Below are 13,575 nucleotides of genomic sequence, written 5' to 3' on the forward strand. Positions count from 1 at the left end.
AAAGAGTTGTAATAAGATCCAATTAAAATGTATTTGACATCAAAACAGAATATGTGTTCAAGCATTGTAACGGTAATAAACAACAAAAAGAATCGCTGGTCGAGGCTACAACCGGGGGCTTTCCTCAGGAGTGTTCGAGGAATTCCATAGTTACGTCAGTCACACACCATGCGAACATTTGTCTATCATCCGTACAATAAAATAAAAGTCGTGAATATGAATAATTTAGTCTATATCGCGTGCGTAGACCGATACATACATTACAAACATTCAGCAGCTCAACAGTCATACCATTTGATCAACAGACTATTTCACAGTCACTTTCCTCGGTTGAAAATCAAATATGGCGGCTCGCTTCACTTCGGACCGCATCACTACCCTGACAACGATACCGGTAGTCGTTGCCACGTTTATCTCAATTTTTATTCGAAATGGACATTATTGATACATTATCAAATTGAAAAAAAAAATCAAAAATAATTCAAGGTGTCATTGTTATATTTCAAATCAAACTACAGCTATAACATTCAACAATCGGAACTATATCTTCGGTCATCCTGACTACCGTAGTTACCCATTTTAGCAACCATCACCGTTTTAAATTTGACGTAAAAGTAGACTTATTTATGTAACGCGCTACATTGAATATGTCTGTATCCCATTGCGTTCATACCACCTTTAACGCAATCAAAACACTGTTCAATCTCAATTACCATGAAACTGGTCAAAACATGCAGCAACAATTAGCTCGATACAGCCAAAAATACTTGCGCTGGGATGATTTAAGTAAAAACAATCTAAGCTAAAAATGGTAAATCTTTGGCTTAAAAACAGCAGTCATTTGCAGGAGTTCTGTTTGGTAATTGTAGGAATAAAATCTGTCTATTATATATAATTATCGTCGCCAATAGCATAAATGTCAACCACATATATGCACATAATTTCGCAATAGAATATAGGATTAAGGAAAAAATCGGTAAATGCGACTTATCACATTATACCCACATGAGTTGCTGTGACTATTTTTTGTTTCTTTTGATCACAACCTCTGTAAAGAACATGTACGGTATGAAGTCAGAATGATTGTAGGCGTATGTTTGTAATCTGTCAAAGTATTGGGAGATGATTTCTTCTTTTTCCTTCTCGGACCTTGAATTTGACAATCCTCCGTATACAACATGATGCATCCATGGAATCACCATAGCAACTATCATCTGGGAATATTTCAGCTTGTCTGTTGTATCTGTTAAAAGATAAAAATAAGATTATTATATATTGACTGAACAAATCATATAGTTCATTCAACATCATCTTCATAATAAAAATACGATAATCTGTTTGTCTTAGTAAATACAGAGTGTATACTTTTATGGTGAACTGATTATTTTTCTCATTTTTTCTGCATTTAGTGCATATCCTGTCAAATTGCATGCTGTCAATACTTATCTGTACATTTTTGGTGACAAAAGCTGCTTATTTGCTTCTATTTTCGTATGTAATGTCGTATTTCCATTAAATAGTACATGGTATATATGTTAAATGACAGCTTACCATGCACTTATAATTCAAAATAATGTACCTGGTATAATCAAATACCGCCATAGTCAAAACTGTTTTGGTCATCTATGTCATATCTATAGTAAGGTAGTATGCACTTTAGGTGGTAAGTCATATCCAACTATGAAATGATCAATTGTGTATTGTCTTTCATTTGTGTAATGTCATGTCATAATGAAAAAATCCATAGGCATCCCTGGCAGAGTCAGGAATCAGATTTATTGTAAATCCTGCACCCTGTTACATAAGTAAAAACCTGTGTGGAATACAATTATTAATTGTTTGATTTAAAGTATCTGTATCTCGGTCTTTAAAAGCGTTTGTGTATTTTTCTTATAAGTAGTTTAAATCTGTATTGTAATATCTTGCAAGCTATTTTTAAATTATATTTTGTTGTATTTTCTGCATGTTTACAGTTTTGTATCTTGTTTTCTGTATTACTTTGTCTCAATAGTAACATTATAACGATAACATTGTATTGTTCACAATGTGTTAAATACGTAATATTAATATTTCTGTAGTATATATGTGTTTTTTGAAAAATAACAAAAATATACCAACTATGCCGTTATTATAAAAGTATAAATCATACTGTATATCATAAAGTTAAAAACCAAATCTTCCAAAATATGTCAATGATATGGTGCAAACACAAAGACCAGGTTTCTATAACTGCTTATTGTAGTCAATACTGATGAATTATTGGAATGTATGTAGGTTTACCTATAAAATAATCTTATTCTAATGAAGGTTGTATTAGTTGTCCACTGTCACAAACCCTAAACTAGAATTTGAACTTTAAATGGCGATTGGTTGTAAAGCATATACAATCCGGGCAGAACACATGTAAATTTGGTTTACCAGATCTTTGTCAATAACGTCTAACGTACGAGTATTGTAATGCCGTGTGGTTAATTTAATAGACACCAATTCCAGTCCGAGTTTCTTTATGTCCGGTAGTCCACTTGTAAATGGCTCCCTAAAATCATCCTCGTTTCTCCCATAAAAGACATGGAAGTTAGTTGCCAGATATTCCTTCTATATAAATATAGAAATATACAACTTACAGAAACATAATTTTAAAAACCCATTAAATCATGAAAAAAACCCCAGATATATTCCATTTCGCCAATAATCAACAACATACCGGTGTATAGTTTACATACTAGAGTCATGAAAGATAAGAAGGTAAAGCTCATTACTCCGGATAAGTAAGTGTACTCTGGATAATCTTATTCATTAAACATACAAATCTAGGTCGAAGCTAGATCATCTTTTTCATCAAACATTCAAATCTAGGTCGAATCTGGATCATCTTATTCATTAAACATTCAAATCTAGGTCGAATCTAGATCATCTTTTTCATTAAACATACAAATATAGGTCGAATCTGCATCATCTTATTCATTAAACATTCAAATCTAGGTCGAATCTAGATCATCTTTTTCATTAAACATACAAATCTAGGTCGAATCTGGATCATCTTATTCATTAAACATACAAATCTAGGTCGAATCTAGATCATCTTTTTCATTAAACATACAAATCTAGGTCGAATCTGGATCACCTTATTCATTAAACATTCAAATCTAGGTCGAATCTAGATCATCCTTTTCATCAAACATTCAAATCTAGGTCGAATCTGGATCATCTTATTCATTAAACATTCACATCTAGGTCGAATCTGGATCATCTTATTCATTAAACATACAAATCTAGGTCGAATCAGGATCATGATAAGACGAAAACAAATCTAGAATAAAATCATCACATTAACACAACTGGGTTAAATCGGAATTATCACATTTCACAAGACCTACAAGACGTCAATGCCGGATCAAGTTACTGACACTGTAAAAGAATAGAGTAGCGACAACGAATGTAAAATGAGGAAGCTTACAGTAAGTGTTGCAAGCAACACACATCCCCTACCGTCAATTAGATTTTCTAATCTATGCCAAGCTATGATTGTTTAGTTATGTGATCATGAGTAGCGACAACGAATGTAAAATGAGGAAGCTTACAGTAAGTGTTGCAAGCAACACACATCCCCTACCGTCAATTAGATTTTCTAATCTATGCCAAGCTATGATTGTTTAGTTATGTGATCATGAGTAGCGACAACGAATGTAAAATGAGGAAGCTTACAGTAAGGGTTGCAAGCAACACATCCCCTACCGGCAATAAGATTTTCTAATCTATGCCAAGCTATGATTGTTTAGTTATGTGATCATGAGTAGCGACAACGAATGTAAAATGAGGAAGCTTACAGTAAGTGTTGCAAGCAATACACATCCCCTACCGTCAATTAGATTTTCTAATCTATGCCAAGCTATGATTGTTTAGTTATGTGATCATGAGTAGCGACAACGAATGTAAAATGAGGAAGCTTACAGTAAGTGTTGCAAGCAATACACATCCCCTACCGTCAATTAGATTTTCTAATCTATGCCAAGCTATGATTGTTTAGTTATGTGATCATGAGTAGCGACAACGAATGTAAAATGAGGAAGCTTACAGTAAGTGTTGCAAGCAATACACATCCCCTACCGTCAATTAGATTTTCTAATCTATGCCAAGCTATGATTGTTTAGTTATGTGATCATTGGATGAAGTTTTAACACATTCTGTTGATGTGTGACACAAGTAATTATCCGAAAGCTATTATGAAACAATCTATTTTTAGTAATAGAGACTTTTGTTGTTGGCCTTTGGACTCCAAGCTCTATTGGGCTTCATTGGCTATCATTGTATGAAGTTTGTAAAAAAAAATCCTTTGATATATTCTCAAGTTATGGCCCAGTAATTTTTGAAACAAACTACTTTTAGAAGCAGTGACCTTTGAAGTTGACCTTTTGACTTCAAATTCAATCCCAAGCTATATTTTCTCATACGCTGCCATTGTATGAAGTTTGATCAAAATACGTTATGTTTTCTCAAGTTATCGTTTGGAAACTAATATTTTGTGAAACAATCTGATTTTTCAGTCACATTGACCTTTGTAGTTGACCTTCTAACCCCAAATTGAATCCAAAGCTTTTTTTATTCTCATATTCTAAACATTTCATCAAAATCCGTCAAAGTTATCAACTGTTAACGAAATCCGGAAGGACGGACGGACGGACGGACGGAAGCAAACACTATAGTCTCCTCCAGTTTTACCGGAATTAAAAAGAATATTAAAAGCACATCAATCTAGTATCAGTTTGCTGAAGAAAACGCATCATTAAGGAATTGACATAATTTCCAAGGAGTTTTCTGTGACTTGTTTAAAATTATATATTCAATGAAGAGCACGCTGTTTCGGGTGACTATTTTGCCGGTTTACTTCACCGACAATTGTACCCACCTGTGTGAGGATTCCTTCTGTGGTCATATCAGACACGATGCGGCCAAAAACAGATTGCCCATGATAAAACACAGATGACATCTCACCATGACCATTTGAAGAAACAGTTAAAACGACGAGAGCTCCCCCTACAACATTCATTCATAAATATATGCAGGAGTTTAACATTCAAACAATTCATGTATGGGATATGACGGGTATTATTGATAAACGGCAGGTGGCACTATTTTATAAACAACCTTAATTAAGGATCTGCTTTGGTGATACCAAAGTTTAAAATGTAATAAAATGATATAGTGGTGTTCTTGATTTTGAGCTTTTATGAATCAAAGACAGCTATTTTACGTAAGTTGTGATTTTACCTACATACACAGGATAAACTATGCAATATTTGCAAATTAGTTGTGTAATGAGTATGAATATTTGCATAATTGACAAACAAATGTTTTCTTTAAGAAAATCATCTATAACTAGAAATTGTCCGTTGACAATTTGACGAGCTTCTCACCTAAAAGCAATGTATCCTGGTCAAGGTAAGTCATATTAACAAACTTGGTAGCGCTTTGTCTCATCGTGCTACAAATCAATTTTCATGTCTTTGGCATTTCATAACTTCAGAAGAAGTCATTTGAAGATTTTAGAATCGTTAGCCCCAGTGACCTTGGATATAGGTCAAGATCAATCATTTAACAAACTTGGTCGCCATTTATGTCCGCATTCTGCTGGCCTAACATTAGATCTCTAGGCCTTCATGAACTCCAGTAGAAGTCATTCGAATATTTTAGAATGTTCGGCCTCTGTGACGTTGAACGAAGGTCAAGGTCAATCATATTAATACACTTTGTAGCGCTTTGTCTCAACGTTCTAAAAAGTCAATTTTCAGGTCTCTGGTTTTTCAGAACTTCAGGAGAAGTAATTTCATTTTTTTGGATTGTTAGCCCAAGTGACCTTAAACATAGGTCAAGATCAATCATATTAACAAACTTGGTTGGCATTGAAGTTAGCGTGCACATGCTTAATATTAGATTTCTTAGCCTTCTAGAACTGCATAAGAAGTCATTTGAATTCTTTAGGGTATTGTGGCCTGGGATGAAGTTCAATGCCATTCATATTATGCAGCTTGGTAGGCATTTATGTCAGCATGTTACATGCCTAATATTAGGTCTCTGAGCATTCTAGAACACGAGAAGAATTTTTTTTAATGTTTTTTTTTTCAATTTTGGCGTTTAAGAGAAAAATGTTCAATTAAACCAAATTTCTCCATATACTATTCAACATCACGTTATAACAAAATAAAAGAAATTGGCTGAAAACAAATAATGACTGTCCATCAGGAAGTGACGTCAGTGCGGCCATATTTGATTTTGAATCGACACCATATTAACAAAGATCCGTCACGGTAAAAGGGGGAAATTTTGTATGAGCTTGGGCTTGATGGGACTGGTGTAGTCGGAGGAGATGTTTAAAATATAATTGTCGAAATTTGCCAAAATTCCTTAGTGAAATATAAATTACGTCATAAAAACAAGCTTCCAGTAAGTGTTGCACTTACCCACGTCCCCTGCCGTCAATTATGTTTTCTAATCTATTGCAAGTTATTATTACTTGGTTATGCTATCATTGTATGGATTTTGAACAAATTCCAATGATGTGTTCTCAAGTTATCGTCCGGAAACTTGTGAAACAATCTATTTTTAGTAACAGAGACTTTTGTTGTTGACCTTTGACATTCAATCCCTATTTGTATTTTCTCATATGCTACCAATATGTGAAATTTGAACAAATTCGTTGATGTTTTCTCAAGTTATCGTCTGAAAACGAAAAATATTTAAACAATATAATTTCAGTAACAGTGATCTTTGTATTTGACCTTTTGACCCCCAATTCAATCCCAAGCTGTATTTTCTTATATGCTACCATTATTTTGTGTAAAGTTTAGTCGAAGGGGCCGTGGTGCACGAGTGGTTAAGATGTCTCAACATATTACTACAAGCCCTCCACCTCTTGGTTGCGAGTTCGAATCCCATGTGGGGCAGTTGCCAGTAACTATCCTCTGGACGGTGGTTTTTCTCCGGATACTCCGGCTTTCCTCCACCAACAAACCTGACACGCCTTTACATGACCTTGGCTGTTAATAGGACGTTAAACCAATCAAACCAAAAAAGTTTGATGGAAATATGTTGATGTTTTCTCAAATTATCGCATGAAAACGATTTTTTTAAACAATCTATTTTTGAGTAACAGTGACCTTATTAGTTGACCTTTTAACCCAAAATTCCATCGCAAGCTGTATTTATTTTCATATGCTACCATTGTGATCAAAATCCATCAATTTATCAATCAAGTTATCACTGGAAACCAAATCCGGACAAACAGACAGACGGAAAGACAGAGACAGACTGACAGACGGGAACAAACGCTATAGTCCCCTCCGATTTCACCAGACAGGTGACTAATAAATAAGTGGGCCAATATTAAATTTGAAGACATCAAAATCTTCTGAACGACATACTGCATCGATGTAATACAAAAAGTTTGGAAAAAACAAATAATGAACAAAAAATATATATAGATTTAGTAACATTTGGTAAACTTTAACCTCTAGCAAGCTTTTTTACGAGACATATGTTATGAAAATATGTCATGAAAACAAGAGGTCCATGGGCCTTAACGGTCACCTGACATCCAATAGTGATTTGTCATTTAAGGGCCAGCATAATAGCTATGAAGGACTTTAACACATGGTGTGCTATTTTTTTCCCTTCTGTATTCAACACAGAAGCTGAAGTAAAAATGAACGAGACAATAGGCTATTGCAGTAGTTCACTATGACGTATGGTCAGGAGACATAAAAATAGTAACAGTGACCTTGACCTTGACCTGGCAATCCTGAAACTGTATCTTGTCGAAAATACTATGGTCCTTTAAATTTGTGTGAAGTTTGATCAAAATCACTCAAGGACTGAAGCCGCTAGAGCACTGAAAAGGATTTTCTAAAAAATAATAACGGTGACCTTGACCTTAGTCTGGCAATCTTCACACTCAAACTTGTCCGAGATATTATGATCCTTTGTCTATGTGTGAAGTGTGATTAAAATCACTCAAGGAATTAAGCCGCTAGAGTGCTGATAGGGATTTGCTAAAAATAGTAGCAGTGACCTTGAACTTGACCTAGCAACCCTGAAACTCAAACTCGTCCGAGATCTTGTTTACATTAAGCTACATACAAAGTTTCATCAATCTCGGTTCACATTTACTCAAGTTATCGTGTTCACAACAAAAAGTTAACGCACGACGGACGCCGCACGACGCACAACGCACGACGGACGACGACGGAAGAAAGGCTATCGCAATAGGTCACCATGACATATGGTCAGGTGACCTAAATAATTAGATATGTCCAATATCTACAAAAAATATCATCAGACTTGAAATAACTTTTATACTTTTTGAGTTACAGCTGATTTTTTTTGTGTTTTTAGGTTTGACGTCATGACGGCCATATTATTTTTTGACCTGCTTTATTTTGTTCAAGGAGATACATGGCTTAAACACACTGAAATTGTTATTCTATGTATTAACGTTTGTCTCATAGAGCGTTCACAAGAACACGAAGAAGAATAACCTGGACAATTTGACGGGCTTTTCACCTAAAAAGGTATTCCGGAAAGAGAAAATCTTCCGCAAATCTACAATTTCTGGTGTCCCCAAAGGCTCAGTATTAGGTCCGTTCCGTTTTATATTGTATATTAATGATATTTCTGACAACCTTGAAAGTCTGTCTAAATTATTTGCTGATGATACTTCCTTGCTATGCTCTGGGCCATCAATTGTAACTAAAATTAACTACGACTTTATGAAAATTCAATTTAACCCCCAAAAGACCGAAGCTTTATTTATTTCAAATGCGCAACATGATCACCTATTCGATATTCAATCCAATAATGTAAGTTTAGATTTTGTAGATAACCAAAAGTACTTAAAAAAGGAGTAACTATGTAGGCTAATTTCAAATGGAATATCCACATTGATAATATAAGTAAACATGTACCAAAACAGGTAAGTGTCCTTCGAAAACTTAAATATACTCTTAATAAACAAACTTTAATAAAGATGTGCAAGTCATATATTCGGCCATTGTTTGAATACTGTTGTGAGGTTTGGGATGGGTGCTCTCTTAGTGACGCAGAAAAATGACAAAACTTCAGCTTGAATCGCTCTAGAATAATTACTGGTCTAAACGTCATATGCTAGCAGAAATTCACTATATTTGGAAAGCGATTTAGAACGACTTACTTCCCGTCATTCCCATAGAAAACTACAACTATTTTACAAAATAAATAGCAAAACGAGATCGCAACCAAAACACGTGATTTCCGCGTACCCGGGTAATGATATAGTTAAGTTTATTGAACAGACGATTGCGTTAATACCCTTAATACCAGGTCCAAGGTCTCGCAATTAAATGAGCCAATCAGCAGGAGTCTGGTGAGCATAACTTTAATGTGATTTGAAATGAAACGTTTTGGAAATGTGGATTGATATTGTCATATCTTGTATTTCAAACAGAAAGTACTGATTTTGTAATACTGAGATGTACTTCCTGGCAGATGTACACATGTACATGTGGACAATAAAAGGAATGCAGTGTAAAACCAAGAATAGATTTGTGGAAATCCCTTTTGTTTGGGCATAATATTTCCTAGCGAGATAAATGTTTCAGAGCCTGCTGATTGGGTATATCCATAGTGCGTCAGTTTCAAATTTTTATGCTTAATGTGTGGGTTTGGCAATATATGTAGCTGTAAAATTTCTAAAGTGTGTTTCTGACAGGGAATCTCGAGATTGGAACTAATTTGGCTTGAATAAGTATTGTATATAAATATTGTGTCGCATCGGTTAAACAATCCGGTGGCTGTAATTTACACGCGACCATGCTGATTTTTACATATATATAGTCTATGGGACCAATTTCTGACGATCAGAACGAAGGGGACCAGTAAGATAATGTATACAACTCTTTGTTGCGGACTTTAAGAGCCTTGCAGATTTGATTCTGCTATATCAGTATATATTTACTGTACGTTTCTGGCTCTACTCTATCTGGATCCTGAGAAGTTTTTTTTTTAATCTGAATTTTAATTGGACTCTATGGCCGCGTTTTAAGGCACCTTTTGGACTTCTATACAAAGGTATTCCGAATTAACTATCTTCCAGTACTTGAAGCCTTTTACCAAACTACAGGCGTGTCATGGACGTGAAGTTGGGCTGGAGAACACGCTCTACATATCTTGATTCTTCACAACACAAAACAAATCTGATTGGTGCCAAGTCCACGTTCAGTCTCCTTTTCTTATATGAAGATTAAGGGGAATAACTCGTACAATAAGAGTTATTAAACTATCTCTCCTTTGGCCACATAATGTAATCGCATAACATTCATACAAGTACATACACAACATCCCCACACACAAAATAAAATTGGGCTTACACATTTTTTACCATGGGTGTTTAAGATTAGAAAGAGCTTGGATGCGGAATAAACAAGAAAAGAAACAGCTAGAGAAAAGTTTTTTGTTTTAAATGGAACTTCACGATGTTGCTGCCTCCCCACAGCAATACATGGTGCATTATCCAAACCCAATGTGTCACGGTAATATGTAAAATGTGAGTGACAAAAACTGTAACTTTTGATAAATAACGTTGTTTACGGTAATCGTATGATCGCATCACCTACTAAAAACAGAAAGCGCCCAACTGTGCGATATGCGATTCAGTTTATCGCACTCAGCGCATTTTGGAAGTTTGGGTTCAATATTACGAAAGCTTGTCTTGTCGTAATTAAATCAACTTATACTTAGCAAATAAAGACTCAAATTGTAACGACTTGTTTTGCTACGACCGTAGTCATTAGCATAGAGTAAGAATGATAAAATTAATTTGTTTTGCTTTGGGTTCGACTGCCGCGTTAGCTTGCAGATTCCTATGTCTCGCTACCATATTCAAAGGTACTAGTGAGTATTGACAACGGACGACATCAAATTCATTTTACAGTTTATTAATATTTAACATGTGTAAAGGCGACAACAAGAAAATACCCGCGTGGCTCAGTGGGAAGTAGTGTGTAATGGACAGTTTTGCTGCTAATGTTTTCACGTTTTCGCTATCAGAATTAACTCCTACCCATCAATGAAAGACCGAGCACGTGGCGCTATACATCGGGCCGATTATCGATAGTTTAACCTCCAATTTCACAAACACCGTTCTCTAGCGAAGATTCTCAAAATATCTCCTTAACGGTTAACCCAGAAACTCAACACAGGAGGCTCCCACTCTTTTCCAGCCTACCAACGGCTCTCAACACAAGAGTGAAGACTTTTAATTAATATCGATACCCGTCTAAATGCGAGACATGCCAAGTCCAACATTGCACAATTTCACAAGTATTTCAAACTCAAAAATATAGCAAAAATATCGACTGACAGCGAAAAATACACACACAGTAATGTTAATGTATCTCCATACTATACGATAACAGCAAATTAGGGAAAGGATGGGCGACAAATATATGAAAATTACATAGGATTCAAAAACACAACCCTCACCTCTCAAGGCCCGGTAGAAAACTGAAAATCTCAGTCCCGAGATCTCGTGCCCAGCAAAATTCCCGCCAAAGTCTCGGTTAATACAATTTCCGGAAAATATAGCAACAAAGCGCACCGCAGCTTTGTTACAAAAATGAATTGCTCATTACATATTATTGTGATATTTCACAAAGATATAACTTATATTATATTCAAATGCTATTTAGCTACGTTTACGATGATGAACGTCCTTTATGAGTTTATGTACGTACGCATCCTCGATACTTTAGGGGGTTTTGTCGGATCCGTTTTATCAGTGTAAACTCAAATAAGTCAATTCGACCACCCAACACTTTGTAACCACTTCAAATTCACGTTTATTCATCAGTATCATCAAATATATGCATTTCTATCCGAATACCAATGTCTCCTATCTTGATTTGCTGAGTTACACAGTAGTTGTTAACGATAGTGGTGATAGATTAACCAAAATGTGTTTGCTGATATCCAAAATTATCCCGACAGATTTTCCATTTCCTGTGCAGACAACCCAATGGGCGCAACTCTAAAGGCGTGTAAAAAATAGAGACGTCTTCCGGAAAATATATCCGAAAAAAAAAATTATCGGCATTTACAGTTATTATAACTGACGTTATACATGTAAATATCAGCTGCCCAAAGGTATAATCTGTCCATGCACATATCCTTACGGACAGACTGGACAGACACTGCATATGAAAAGAACATACTTCAGCTATGATTCCATTAGGTCAGACAGACAAACACACGAATTTAAACAAAACAAAAAAAAAAAAAACATAGCCTAGTTGACCCCGTCGACCTTGAATGAACTTCAAGGTCATTCAGTTGAACAAACTAGGTAGCCCTTTATCCTAGCATGCCACAGGCCGACTATCAGGTCTCCAGAACACTCGGTTATTGAGAAGAAGTCGCTTAAATATGTTTCAACCTATTCGACACCTGGGACCTTAATGAAGGTCAATGTCATTCATTTTAACCAACTAGGTACCCTTTTATCCCAGGATGCCACAGGCCCAATTTCAGGTCTCTACGCCTCTTGGTTATTAAGAATTTTAGCCTAGTTGACCTCTGTGACCTAGAATGAATGTCAATTTCATTCATTTGAACAAACTTGGTAGCTCTTTATACCAGGATGGCACAGACCAATTATCACAGTCTCTAGTCCTATGTGTTATTCAGAAGAAGTCGTTTTAATATAGCTCAGATTATTTGACCCCTTATTACGAGATACTTAGTCGTTATAACGTCATAGGTAAGCCGTTATTACGAGATACTTAGTCGTTATAACGACATAGCTAAGTCGTTATTACGAGATACTATGTTGTTTTTATGACATAACTTAGTCGTTATAACGAGATACTAAGTCGTTATAACCACTTTTTTTTTCAATATGACCCTCACAGGCTTCCGTAGTATAATGATAATGGAGCACGTGTAAATCATGTTGTATAACCCCGGCTAAGCCTGGCTACATAAAATTTACACAGGCTCCATTGTCATTATACCCTCATAACCTCAACAAAATAAAAATACATTTATTATATTTACCGTTTTTCACGCAAATTTATATTATTTATTCTCGCAACAGTTGCATTTTTTTTTATAAAAATACACATATTTTCTTTCTCTCTAGTCATCGTCAACGAATTCAATTAAACAGCTGATTGTAATCAAGTCATTCATATGTTCCCATCAAAAGTGGGGTCATGACCTCAGGTTGCTGCGCCAGCTAGCGACTATTCCCGTAACAATAGAATCGCAGCACGTGGTGTACTCATCATTATACACTAACAATGATAATACTAGAAAACATGGTTATTGAGCCTATGTCAGTGCAAACTGTAAATATTACGAGATACTTTCTCGTTATTACGACATAACTAAGTCGTTATAACGAGATAATATGCGAGATAACAGGTAAACAGTGGCTGTTTCATTACCCAGAAATTGCACAACGTAATGACTTATAGATTTTATTCATAGATATGGTAAATCCGATATATGACTTGCCAAAATGTATTTAATGACATAATAAATCGCGAA

At 35.4% G+C, this 13,575-nt stretch overlaps 1 protein-coding gene across 4 annotated transcripts in view; it reads right to left on the reverse strand.

Annotated features, from left to right (window-relative positions):
- Positions 1 to 480: 480 nt before the first annotated feature.
- The window catches only part of LOC138332370 (uncharacterized), a 64,612-nt gene continuing 51,517 nt past the window's right edge, over positions 481 to 13,575 (reverse strand). For all 4 annotated transcript variants that reach the window (XM_069280450.1, XM_069280448.1, XM_069280451.1 and 1 more), the window contains 3 exons: positions 4,907 to 5,034; positions 2,448 to 2,595; positions 481 to 1,243 (listed from right to left, as the gene is read on the reverse strand). In XM_069280450.1, the coding sequence (XP_069136551.1) occupies positions 1,020 to 1,243; positions 2,448 to 2,595; positions 4,907 to 5,034 (500 nt within the window). In that variant the 3' untranslated portion in view covers positions 481 to 1,019. The remainder of the gene's footprint in view (positions 1,244 to 2,447; positions 2,596 to 4,906; positions 5,035 to 13,575) is intronic.

The sequence above is a fragment of the Argopecten irradians genome, chromosome 9, assembly GCF_041381155.1.
Source record: "Argopecten irradians isolate NY chromosome 9, Ai_NY, whole genome shotgun sequence".
NCBI classification, from domain to species: domain Eukaryota; kingdom Metazoa; phylum Mollusca; class Bivalvia; order Pectinida; family Pectinidae; genus Argopecten; species Argopecten irradians.